Source organism: Symphalangus syndactylus, chromosome 3, assembly GCF_028878055.3.
Source record: "Symphalangus syndactylus isolate Jambi chromosome 3, NHGRI_mSymSyn1-v2.1_pri, whole genome shotgun sequence".
Classification (NCBI taxonomy): domain Eukaryota; kingdom Metazoa; phylum Chordata; class Mammalia; order Primates; family Hylobatidae; genus Symphalangus; species Symphalangus syndactylus.
Genome location: NC_072425.2, coordinates 130,804,226 through 130,816,744, shown reverse-complemented (window position 1 = coordinate 130,816,744; position 12,519 = coordinate 130,804,226). Strand labels below are relative to the sequence as shown.

Here is a 12,519-nt window from a genome sequence, read left to right as displayed (position 1 = left end):
CATTCACTTAGCAGATGTTTAATGAGTGCCTACTAAATGTCAGGCACTGTTATCAATTGTTGCCCTTAACATTGTCCATACAGGTTGAGCATCCCACATGTGAATATCCAAAATCCCAAATTCTCCAAATTCCACAAAACTTTATGAACCTTTTTCATTACATGATGCTGAAAGGGAATGCTCACTGGAGCATTTTGAATTTCAGATGTTAGATTTTAGGATTTGGGATGCTCAACTGTAATGGTGCAGATTTTCTAAAATCTGAAAAAAATTTGAAGTCCGAAACACTTCTAGTCCCAAGCATTTTGGATAAGAGATACTCAGCCTGCATTTCTGATGGATTCTATGTGTATGTATTTTTAATTAGAAGTAAGATAAAGATGAAATACCCTGCTTTCTTCTTTTCTAAAAAGGATGCTTTGGTTCCTTGTGACCTTTTAACTCTATCTTTGCTTTTCCTCAGAGGCAGTCCCAAATGAATCAGATCAAATGTCAGAAGTGGAAGCCCTATCTGTGGAACTCAAGCATTACATTCAGGAGGATAACTGGCGGTTTGAGCAGGAAGTAGAGGAGTGGGAAGAAGAGCAGTCTTGCAAAATCCCTCAAATGGAGTCCTCCACCAACTCCTCATCACAGGACTTCTCTACATCACAAGGTATCTGAGAAGGCATTTATGCCAGTGATCCAGTAACATCTCATGCTGTACTCCCCTAGCCAGCCCTATACCCTTCAGCTGGCTAGGTGATGCCGCAGTCTTCACAGTATATTTCATATACAGTTGGTATGCCAGGTACAACCTGATGGAATGAATTGTGGCATTAGAATGTGATTTCTGATGAACAGAAGCAGTATCAGAAAGACTAACTACCTGTGACCTTCACTGTGTATATAGTTTTGCTTATTTCCCAGGTTATGGGAGAAACTGTGATAGGATTAGTAGGTAGACTTTATGAAAACCATTCTCCAAAGGTGATCTTCCTAAAAGATGCTTGTTTGTAGAAAGCTTTCTTAATGGATAGAGATATGACAAAGTTGGGAGTGCATTAAATTTTACAGACTTATCAGTGGCTTCAAGGTTTACAGACTTTATCAATAGAGTTCTTGCTGAATTAGCCATTTCTTATAGTTACTAATTTCTAGGGAAAATCTGCATAGGCTTTGTAGAAAGCTATGTTAACAGGGTTATATATTAAACTGTATACATTCTGCTTGCTTTTTATCTGAGCGTTCTAGACTATTTATCATTAGATGCTAAGACCTTTGTACAATTCTTTATCAGAGCCTTCAGTAGCCTCTTCTCATGGGGTTCGCTGCTTGTCATCTGAGCATGCTGTGATTGTAAAGGAGCAAACTGCCCAGGCTATTGCAAACACAGCCCGTGCCTATGAGAAGAGCGGTGTAGAAGTGGCGCTGAGTAAGGTGAGTGACTGGGAAGCCCAAATTCAGGAGAGCCGGGCTTTCAGCAGCAATGGTCAGTTTTCTCACATTTCTATTATTCTGTGTCTCTGCTGCATTTAACCAACCCCTTTTTATTTCTCCTGTTTTTTCTTACTCTTTTTCCCCACTCTGCTGCCACAGCTTAAAGAAGCTGAACCCAAGAAGCCCATGCCCCAGGAAACAAACCTTGCAGAGCAGTCAGAACAGCCCCCAAAGGCTAATGATGCAGAGTCTACTGCCCAGCCTAATTCTGAGGTCTCTGAAGTCGAGATTCCCAGTGTGGGAAGGATTCTGGTTAGATCTGATGCAGATGGATATGATGAGGAGGTACAGAGATGAGTGCAGGATATAGTTGTTTGTTGTCAGTCTTATATTTCCTTCTCTTGTGACTATATTAAGGTATCTGCTAATAGCTGATATTTTCTCATTGCAAAAAATGATTGTCAAGAAAGCCTATTTGGTTTTGACCTTAGTTACCATTATTTAAAAGATAGCCATGTTTCTATTGTATAGCACTCCCAGCATATGTATATCTACCCAGGCTTATACTTAATGGGGCCACTGCAGAGTCTAGATTGCTCAGAAAAGTAAAATTAAGTTCCCTTTTTGGTATTATGGACAAAAGATTGCCTTCTAATTTAAAGTAGGGAATCTTTTTTTTGGATATTAGTCCATTGTTTTACCTCCAGATATAAATTTTTCAGTTGTCCAGTGAGCTAAACAAATGTGGATTGAAGTTATTTTTAATTCTAAAGCTTTAGGAAGAAGCTGTAGAATCCCAAGTTATTTGTTGTCTGTCTCCTCTTCAGTTGCACTGCACATAAACAATAATGAATTCTGTCTCTCTGATTTCTACTTTTTTTCTGTGGAGTATTAAAAAAAAAAAAAAAATCATTGACATCAGGCTGGGCACAGAGGCTCACGCCTGTAATCCCAGCCTTTTGGGAGGCCAAGGTGGGTGTATCACCTGAGGTCGGGAGTTCAAGACCAGCCTGGCCAACATGGTGAAACCTGTCTCTACTAAAAATACAAAAATTAGCTGGGCATGGTGGCGTACACCTATAATCCCACTACTTGGGAGGCTGAGGCAGGAGAACTGCTTGAACCTGGAAGGCGGAGGTTGCAGTGAGCTGAGATCGCGCCATTGCACTCCAGCCTGGGCGACAGAGCGAGACTCTGTCTCCCCTACCCCCAAAAAAAAATCCTTGAAAAGTTTTCACTTTATGGAGTCATATTTGTATAGTCGCTAGTTTCCAGACTATTTTAAATGTACTGTTCATCCTAGTAAAACTCTAAAGTATTTGTGTGTTTAAGATACACACCCAAAGTACAGAACTAAATTGGAATTCTGACCTTAGACACTTCCCCTCTGAGAACTATAATTTAACTTAATTCTTCAGCAGTGCCATATTGGGAGATATTTTTAGGCATAAATCTTTCTTCATCCTACTAAATTAGAACATATAGTGTAGGAATAGCTTGTCTTGGGCAGGGTGTTGACATTATATAGAAGGACAGAGGCGGTGGGTGCACATAGGGATGGGTGTGTGAAACTCAGCTTGCAATACATGCTGGCCAAAGAGCACACTGCTCTGCTGCCCTTTAGCACTCTGTTCAGCCTGCTTTCATACAGTCTTCTGCTGAACCTTTCTTCTCTCCTTTCTCTCTGTGTTTTGTGCCCCCTTGTGGTAGGTGATGCTGAGCCCTGCCATGCAAGGGGTCATCCTGGCCATAGCTAAAGCCCGTCAGACCTTTGACCGAGATGGGTCTGAAGCAGGGCTGATTAAGGTATCTCTGTTTTTAAAATTCTAATTCTTACAATACAGGCATCATAATATTGGGGAAATAATTCTATAAGAAGGGAAAAAATGGGATTAAGGCTGGGTGTGGTGGTGTGTGCATGTAGTCCCAGCTACTCAGGAAGCTGAAGTAGAGGCTCACTTGAGCTCAGGAGTTGGAGGCTGAAATGTACTGTGATTGCACTACCGCACTCCAGCCTGGGCAACATAACAAGATCCCATCTCTTAAAAAAAAAAAAAAAAAGGACTGGGCACAGTGGCTCACACCTGTAATTTAGCACTTTGGGAGGCCCAGGAGGGAGGCTTGCTTGAAGCCAGGAGTTCAAAACCAGCCTGGTCAACATAGTGAGACCTCCATCTCTACTAAGGAATTTTTTTTTTTTTTTAATTAGCTGGGCATGGTAGCACATACCTGTAGTCCCAGCTAATTTGGAGGCTGAGGCATGAGGATCACTTGAGCCCCAGGTGTTCAAGGCTGCAGTGAACCATGACTGTGCCACTGCATTCCAGTCTGGGTGACAGAGTGAGACCCTGTCTCCAAAAAATAAAAAAAAGTCTTCTGTGAAGTGAAATATGAAACTCCGTTTCCTGATCAAATGATGAACAAGCTGTTCACTTCTCTTCTCTTGACCCTAATCCAGCCTTGGCTAGCAGTAACGTTCTCTGTGACACCTAGCCTGGAGGGCTTTTCATTGTCGTTGTTAGGAGTTGTCTGTTAGTAACACTGAGTTAGATTGTGCCTTTGTAATTTTGAGGCCATAACAAAGCAGGCCATGTTTTTAAAAATACGTGAGTAAACTTGCATTTGTATAGATGCTTAAAGTTTAAGTCATTGACATGCAAGGATCTGCCTTTTATAACAATTAAAACTAAATATTTGTTTTTCTGAGAACTTTATGAGAAAACTGAATTTCTTAAGAGTACAGTAGGCAGGGTGCAGTGGATCATGCCTGTAATCCCAGCACTTTGGGAGGCCAAGGTGGGTGGATGGCTTGAGCTCAGGAGTTCGAGACCAGCCTGGGCAACATGGTGAAACCCCATCTCTATCAAAAATACAAAAATTAACTAGGCATGGTGGTATATGCCTGTAGTCCCAGCTACTTGGGAGGCTGAGGTGGGAGGATCACCTGAGTCCAGGAGTTCAGGGCTGCATTGAGCTGTGATCATGTTACTCCACTCCAGCCTGGGTGACAAAGTGATACTCTGTCTCAAAAAAAAAAAAAAAGTATGTTTTTGGTGCCAGAATGCTAAAAGAGTTTTATCCCTTATGAAATGCAAGAAACTTAAAAATTCCATAGTTGTTTTTGTAATTCCTCGATAAGAATTTTTTAGAAGTCTTTTTAGAGTTAAGAGACTGCCTAGCTCCTAGGCATCAATTTCTGTGTGCAGAAGCCCACAGCACACTATTTTCTAACTATTGATTCTGCCCTTAATAGGCATTCCATGAAGAATACTCCAGGCTCTATCAGCTTGCCAAAGAGACCCCCACCTCTCACAGTGATCCTCGACTTCAGCATGTCCTTGTCTACTTTTTCCAAAATGAAGCACCCAAAAGGGTAGTAGAACGAACCCTTCTGGAACAGTTTGCAGATAAAAATCTTAGCTATGATGAAAGGTGAGAAGAGAATATTCAGGTGAATCCCTCTTTGGTCTGGGTTGGGCTAGACCAACTCTTCTGTTGGGGAAGTTTTGCCCTGTGCCTTTTCATTGCTTTCTGAACTTTGTCCCAGCTTTCTGAACTTTGTTCCACACAGATCAATCAGCATTATGAAGGTGGCTCAAGCGAAACTGAAGGAAATTGGTCCAGATGACATGAATATGGAAGAGTACAAGGTAAAGTATTTCCTTCAAGTCTGTAGAGCAAAAATATTAATTCCTGAGGTAAATGGTACCTGAGGCAAAATGAACAATTTTGTGCTATCACAAACTGACTTGTTCTCCCACTTTCCCCCCAAAATCTTGCTAAAGAATGGATAAATGATATTTTCTTGCCCTTAGAATAGTAGGTCTCTGTATTTTCATTCTTCAATTAGAGTGAGTCAACACTTCACTTCCCTTAAATACCTATTTTAGCCTTGTCCTAGGCAATAAAATTCTTGAAATCATGCTTTTGGTTTGTTTTAAATGATACAGTTTTAAAAATATGCATTAAAATACATAGCTACACATGTTTTCAATTGCATCCTATGTAAAACAATGTTATGTACCACTCAAGGTGTATTCACCACACTTACTGAACTTGAACTTGCTCTGTATGACTAGAAATGTCCGTGTGCTTCCGTATTTTCAATATCTGGATGGTTTTACCAGTCCTAAAGAGGTCATTCACTTAAGCTAGAGCTGAATATCTTTGACATAGCTGTTAGAAATTAGGATAAAATCCAAAGCTCGTAGGAAACAAATACTTCTGTTACTCAAGTGAAAGGAACAACAGAACATTGAAAATTAAGGTCAATGGTAGACTTTTATTTTAAACATTGAGTAGGTTTTTATCTGAAAGCTTTTGTTTGTTATTTTTGTGGCTAGCCAGATGTGCTCAGTAAATATTTGTAATGAATTTAAAACTTAGATGGAAAGGACACTAACAATTTATTATGATCATAATTATTAATAATCGTCATTCTTTTTCAGAAGTGGCATGAAGATTATAGTTTGTTCCGAAAAGTGTCTGTGTATCTCCTAACAGGCCTAGAACTCTATCAAAAAGGAAAGTATGTTGGCCTTTTATTTTACCAAGATTATTAGTCAGGATGCTGTTCTCTATAGATGCCTACCTGAGAATACTAAGAGTCACAGCCATGCATAACCTCCCTTGTCACATACACTATTGTGCCTCTTCTCTTGCAGTGCTTCTCTTTTGCTCTAAATATCACACATGGTTTTTCATCCTTCACATGATGAGATGTATTAGCTGAGAGACATATTGTGCCAGGCTGTCTTTGTGATCAATGAAGATGAACTCAGAAAATGAATTTTTGAGTTGACATGGACCCTAATGAGCATTCCTTGTTTTAGAGATGGGAAAAACTGAGGCCTAGGGAAGTTTCATATTTGCTTTGGATGGCTAGGCCAATTTGTAGAAGAGCTGAGACTGGCTGTGGTCTTTGGCCCTTCACTTGTTCATAATTGCAGCCAAGTAGATTCTTGAAATGGGGAGAAGTGAGGTCTGAGCCCTAGATTTTAGTAAAAGAGCACTCAGCTGTTGTTTGTCTCCCATTTTTCTAAGGTACCAAGAGGCACTTTCCTACCTGGTATATGCCTACCAGAGCAATGCTGCCTTGCTGATGAAGGGGCCCCGCCGGGGGGTCAAAGAATCTGTGATTGCTTTATACCGAAGAAAATGCCTTCTGGTTTGTACTGTTTGTAAAGCCTTAAGGTTTTTTTTTTGTTGTTTACCTCTGCTCCTTGAAGGCAGGAAAGTACATGGCTTTCAAAACAGACTATCTCCAGCAGGTTGTAGATTCCTCCCTCCCCCACCAATTCTCATGAACAGTTTTACATTGGAACAGGTGTTTTTTTTTCAGTTACTTTTAGTGAATGTCATTCTTCTTCAATGATAACTGATAGAAGTTAAGATGAGAATCAGTCATCCCTCTGTGTGCCCTTCATGTATGCCTGCATTATGGATTTTATCACATTGCTTTCCCTACTAGGTTGTAAATTCCTCGAGCACAGATCCTTTTCTCACTCAGCCATTTCCTCTGTGCCTGTCATGTAGGAAGCATGTAATAAATGTGTGTGGAAGGAATGCAGCATTTTTTCCATGTTCACATTTAAGCTGGTAGACTTAAAGTTGTAGTGACTTCTGACACTCCATTTTTTTTTAAATAAAGGTAGGAACTGTAAGAATTGGTCCTGCTGTTCTGATAACATCATTGTCATATACTAGTGAAGACTAACTCTCTCCTGGCCTGATTTGCACTGTGTAACTACATGGAAAGGCAGACCTACATTCCCTTGCCTCCCCAGGGGTTTATGTGATGTGTGTCCTTCAGAGAACTGTAAAGGGGTGGCCTGCCTTCAGAGTGTGGGCTTGTGTGTGTTTTCACCAATACCCAGCAAATTTGCCCTTCACAAAAGTCAGGCCAATATTTCTACCACTGCCTTGGCCTTGTTCATACCGAATGGGTGAGATTAAGTCATGACATATACTCAATAGCTTTATTTTCTGCTTTATACTTTGACATCTGTATTAGTTATAGGTGTGGCAGAGCCACTTTGAAACTGAAAAGGGATCTGGTTGGTTTGATGGATCTGAATTTTATTAGAGCCATGTTTTTATATTTTAAATCACCAAATAGATTGACATTTTGAATATCCTACTCAGCTTCTGAAGTAATGCAATTATAGGGATTTAGACTCTTTCCATTATTGAGTCCCAACCCCTAGTGTGCATCAGAATCATATAGGGAGCTTTCAGACAGTCGTGAAGCTCAGGCCTCTCCCTAGACACTGAAACCAGAATCCCTGGGAAGGGCCCTGGGCATCAGTGTGTCTTCTGCAGGTGATTCTGATGCTCAGAGGAGATAGAGAACCAGTGAACAGGTCTTTGGTTGAAACAGGTGTTAAGCATGACCTTGACTTACAAGTTTAGGCCAGTGGGTCATAAACTTTGCTGCATTAGAATCACTTTGGGAGCTTTCATAAAATCCCAATGTCCCGGTCATCTAAACACTAATTAAATCATCATATCACAAGTGGGAACCGGGCATCAGTAGTTTTTAAAGATCCCTAAGTACATCCAATATGCAGTAAAGTTTGGGAACCACTTGTTTAGACTGTTATTAAAGAGATATTTATCTTTTTCAGACTTTTTCCCACCTAATTCTACCTTTTATCTGTAGGAGCTGAATGCCAAAGCAGCTTCTCTCTTTGAAACAAATGATGATCACTCTGTAACTGAGGGCATTAATGTGATGAATGAACTGATCATCCCCTGCATTCACCTTATCATTAATAATGACATTTCCAAGGATGACCTGGATGCCATTGAGGTCATGAGAAACCATTGGTGCTCTTACCTTGGGCAAGATATTGCAGGTATATGCTCTTGCTAATAATATTCTAAGGTTTTGAGAATTCTAGAAATTGCAGTGTTCTCACTTGATAGCACTGGTTGCCAAACCTTTTTAAGGAATTGGAACCTTCTAGCATATAAGTAAATTAAAAATGGATCTGCTCTATTGAAACAAGAGGAGGGAGCCTGGGCCTCTGCCACTCTTAACCTCCCTTTAGCCTCCCCGTGACTGCCAAATCACCTCCATGGGCAACCAACAAGCCTGGTTTGAAAAAGTCACTGCTCTCCAGGAATGTCAGACTTCCATTACTCTCTCATGTACCAAAAGATGAACTCTTTTATAGTTTAAAAATCTGGCTGGGCGCAGTGGCTCACTCCTGTAATCCCAGCACTTTAAGAGGCTGAGGTGGGCGGATCACCTGAGGCCAGGAGTTCAAGACCAAGTCGGGCCAACAAGGCAAAACCACATCTCTACTAAAAATAAAAAAATTAGCTAGGTGTGGTGGTGGGCGCCTGTAATCCCAGCTACTCGAGAGGCTGAGGCAGGAGAATCGCTTGAATCTGGGCAGCGGAGTTTGCAATGGGCCGAGATAGCACCAGTGCAATTCAGCCTGGGCCACGGAATGAGACTCCATATCCAAAAAAAAAAAAAAAAAAAAAAATCATGCAGAGTATGGTTATGGGAGGGGTGCCTTGACGAATTTTTTCTGTGGTTTGAAGTTATATAACATATTAACTATGATGATTTTAAGATTAATTAGTGGAATATCCTTGCTTGTTTAAAGCATCTTGAGGAGGGAACCTAAAGCTGATTGTTTTTAGGTGAGTTCAGTAGACTTGGAAAATTGTTATATATTCTGATATGAATCCTCTTTGTTAGCTTCTCACTGACATAAAGTTATTCTATTGATGGGGCTGGGCACAGTGGCTAACACCTGTAATCCCAGCACTTTGGGAGGCTGAAGTGGGTGGCTCACTTGAGCCCAGGAGTTCAAGACCATCCTGGGCAACATAGCAAGACCCTGCCTCTACAAAAAATGAAAACTTAGCCGGGTACAGTGGTGTGCGCCTGTAGTCCTAGCTACTCAGGAGCCTGAGGTGAGAGGATTTCTTGAGTCTGGGAGGCCGAGGCTACAGTGACCCAAGATCATACCCACTGCACACCAGCTTGGAGTGAAACCCTATCTTTAAAAAACAAACAAAAAAGGCCGGGCGCAGTGGCTCACGCCTGTAATCCCAGCACTTTGGGAGGCGGAGGTGGGCGGATCATGAGGTCAGGAGATCGAGACCATCCTGGCTCACACAGTGAAACCCCATCTCTACTAAAAATACAAAAAATTAGCCCGGCGTGGTGGCAGAAGCCTGTAGTCCCAGCTACTCGGGAGGCTGAGGCAGGAGAATGGCGTGAACCCGGGAGGCGGAGCTTGCAATGAGCCGAGATTGCACCACTGCACTCCAGCCTGGGTGACAGAGTGAGACTGTCTCAAAAAAAAAAAAATATATATATATATATATAAAGATATTCCATTGACTTGTTCAAATGTTTAAGTTGATAGTATTTATTTAAAAATCCTGTAATAGCTAGTTGCCATGTGTTTCCCTTTCTTCAGTTTTTATTTAGACCAAGCTTGTCCAAACTGAAGCCCAACACAAATTTCTAAACTTTATTAGAACATTATGAATTTTTTTTTTTAACCTCATCAGCTATTGTTAGTGAGGTTCATGTGTGGCCCAGGGAAGCCAAAAGACTGTACACCCCAGATTTAAAACCGTGTGTATACACTGATATATTGTAAACATTTGAAAGAAAATAATTACCATCATATCTATGTTAGAGTATCATATCTACTTCCTTGTATTTTAAGAAGACAATTGGTTAGAAGACCATTTCATAATAAAGTAATTATATAGTGTTATATAGCAGTGAGCTAAAGTTTGGTTTATTTGCCTTTGCTCCTGGTTTAGCCTGAAGGAATAATCATTTGTTAGTAGCTGGCCAGCATAATGCTTTGACCTTTGAGGTTAGGTAAGGGGCTAATAGAAGGCTTGTTCACCTTTACTCAGAAATCTGTTTAGCTGTATATGTAACCATCTGTTTTCCCTCCACAGAAAATCTGCAGCTGTGCCTAGGGGAGTTTCTACCCAGACTACTAGATCCTTCTGCAGAAATCATTGTCTTGAAGGAGCCTCCAACTATTCGACCCAATTCTCCTTATGACCTATGTAGCCGATTTGCAGCTGTCATGGAGTCAATTCAAGGAGTTTCAACTGTGACAGTGAAATAAGCTCCCACATGTTCAAGGCCCATTCTGGTTTCTGGCTGCCTGCCTCTTGCACAGAGTTCGTTGTCATAGTGCTCACCTTGGGAAAAGGATTAGGTGGGCACATAAGATTCCAATTCAGACCCCAACCATGCTGCATGGGTAAAGAAGGATTGAAAATAAAATTGCACTTTTTAGGTACAAAATCATAAAAGCTATTTCACTAGAAAAGGCAGAAAGCAGTGTATTAAGGTGTTGAATTACGCCAGAAGACCTGAAATGCCTTGTACCTACAACAATGCTTAGGCTTTTCTAAGCCTCTTGCCACTTTTAAAATTATCCTTCAGGCATAAATATTTTTGACAGCAGAATAGAAGAATGATTCATGAGAACCTGAACCAGATGAACAGCTACTAGTTATGTTATCAAACACAGTTGACATTTAAAAATTCTTAACTACAAGAGATTAGAAATATAAACCTTGCCTGGCTCTTGCCAGGAGATGACAAAATGGGTTGCTGATGAACTGCACCCTTTTACATGTGGGTAGAATATAAGGTCAGATGGCAGTGAGATGTTGAAAAGTCAAAAGAGACCTGTCTCTCTCCTTTCTTTTCTATCTTTAAGTAAACCAGAAAACCTCATACTGAGTCCTCAGTGAAAGAAAGTAAAGTATTAAGGACTTTAGACAGAACAGCATTGTGTAACTTGACTGAAGATCATGCATTAATAGTTATTAGGCATTTAGGTAAATTTTTCAAATACCTAAAAATTGTCAAAAACAGTCAATAGGGCTACTGCTGGCCCAAAGACCATTTTGGTCCACCTCCTTTTTTTTTTTTTTTTTTTTTTTCCTTTCTGAGACAGTCTCACTGTGTGGCCCAGGCTGGTGTTCAGTGATGCAATCTCAGCTCACTGCAAACTCTGTCTCCTGGGCTGAAGTGATTCTCGTGCCTCAGCCTCCCGAATAGCTGGAATTACAGGCGTGCACCACCACACCTGGCTAATTTCTGTATTTTTAGTAGAGATGGGGTTTCACCATATTGGCCAGGCTGATCTCTAACTCTGGCCTCAAGTGATCTGCCTGCCTCAGCCTCCCAAAGTCTGGGATTGCAGACAAGCCACCGTACCCGGCCTTCTTTTTTGCCCTTAAAAGTAAGGGAGTGGGTTTTTTTTTTTTTTTTTTTTGAGACGGAGTCTCGCTCTGTTGCCCAGGTTGGAGTGCAGTGGCACGGTCTCGGCTCACTGCAAGCTCCGCCTCCCAGGTTCACGCCATTCTTCTGCCTCAGCCTCTCCGAGTAGCTGGGACTACAGGCGCCCGCCACCACGCCCGGCCAATTTTTTTGTATTTTTAGTAGAGACGGGGTTTCGCCGTGGTCTCGATCTCCTGACCTCGTGATCCGCCTGCCTCGGCCTCCCAAAGTGCTGGGATTACAAGCGTGAGCCACTGCGCCCGGCCAAGGGAGTGGGTTTGTACAAAAAAAAAAAAAGGAAAGAAAGAAAAAAGCAGCATACATATGCAAAACTATATATATATGTATATGTAGAGAAAAATACTTCCCGTTGATCATTTTTAAAAGGCTTCTGATTGGATATTGTGTTTTAACCAAATTTTAAAGATTAATGGAATCATGAAAGGGAAAAAAATTGATACAACTATGCAGATTTTATAAATGTGCAATAAAAGTATTTGTTTTACCTTTGGTGTGCAGTATTGCCTTTATTTAAATATATATTTTCCATTTGGGAAATGGACATTCTTGGTATTTGTCTTGTTCCAATTTTTCTTCTTTAAAACCAAAAAGCAAGGGTTGATAAACTGGATGGGGACTGAAGCGCCAGTGTTTGAGATAGAAGGCAACAGTCAATTATTGAGCCGCACCTAGTGGTAACTGGTACTTTTTAATCTCCTTGGCTATTTGCATTGCATGTAAGCTTATCTACTTTGTAATTTGTCAAACTTTAGAATGCAAAAACAGCAATTTTCTTAGAATGGAGTTTCTTA

The 12,519-nt window shown here is 40.9% G+C and overlaps 1 protein-coding gene across 24 annotated transcripts in view; it reads left to right on the top strand.

Moving 5' to 3' along the window:
• USP28 (ubiquitin specific peptidase 28) overlaps positions 1 to 12,218 on the top strand; it is an 80,312-nt gene extending 68,094 nt beyond the window's left edge. For 9 of the 24 annotated variants that reach the window (XM_055273184.2, XM_055273183.2, XM_055273189.1 and 6 more), the window contains 10 exons: positions 464 to 655; positions 1,280 to 1,419; positions 1,579 to 1,764; positions 3,130 to 3,225; positions 4,673 to 4,851; positions 4,991 to 5,069; positions 5,868 to 5,947; positions 6,463 to 6,586; positions 8,081 to 8,276; positions 10,363 to 12,218. In XM_055273184.2, the coding sequence (XP_055129159.1) occupies positions 464 to 655; positions 1,280 to 1,419; positions 1,579 to 1,764; positions 3,130 to 3,225; positions 4,673 to 4,851; positions 4,991 to 5,069; positions 5,868 to 5,947; positions 6,463 to 6,586; positions 8,081 to 8,276; positions 10,363 to 10,538 (1,448 nt within the window). In that variant the 3' untranslated portion in view covers positions 10,539 to 12,218. The remainder of the gene's footprint in view (positions 1 to 463; positions 656 to 1,279; positions 1,420 to 1,578; positions 1,765 to 3,129; positions 3,226 to 4,672; positions 4,852 to 4,990; positions 5,070 to 5,867; positions 5,948 to 6,462; positions 6,587 to 8,080; positions 8,277 to 10,362) is intronic. The other 15 variants (XM_055273193.2, XM_055273194.2, XM_063635310.1 and 12 more) reach the window with 4 other exon arrangements.
• Positions 12,219 to 12,519: the final 301 nt, after the last annotated feature.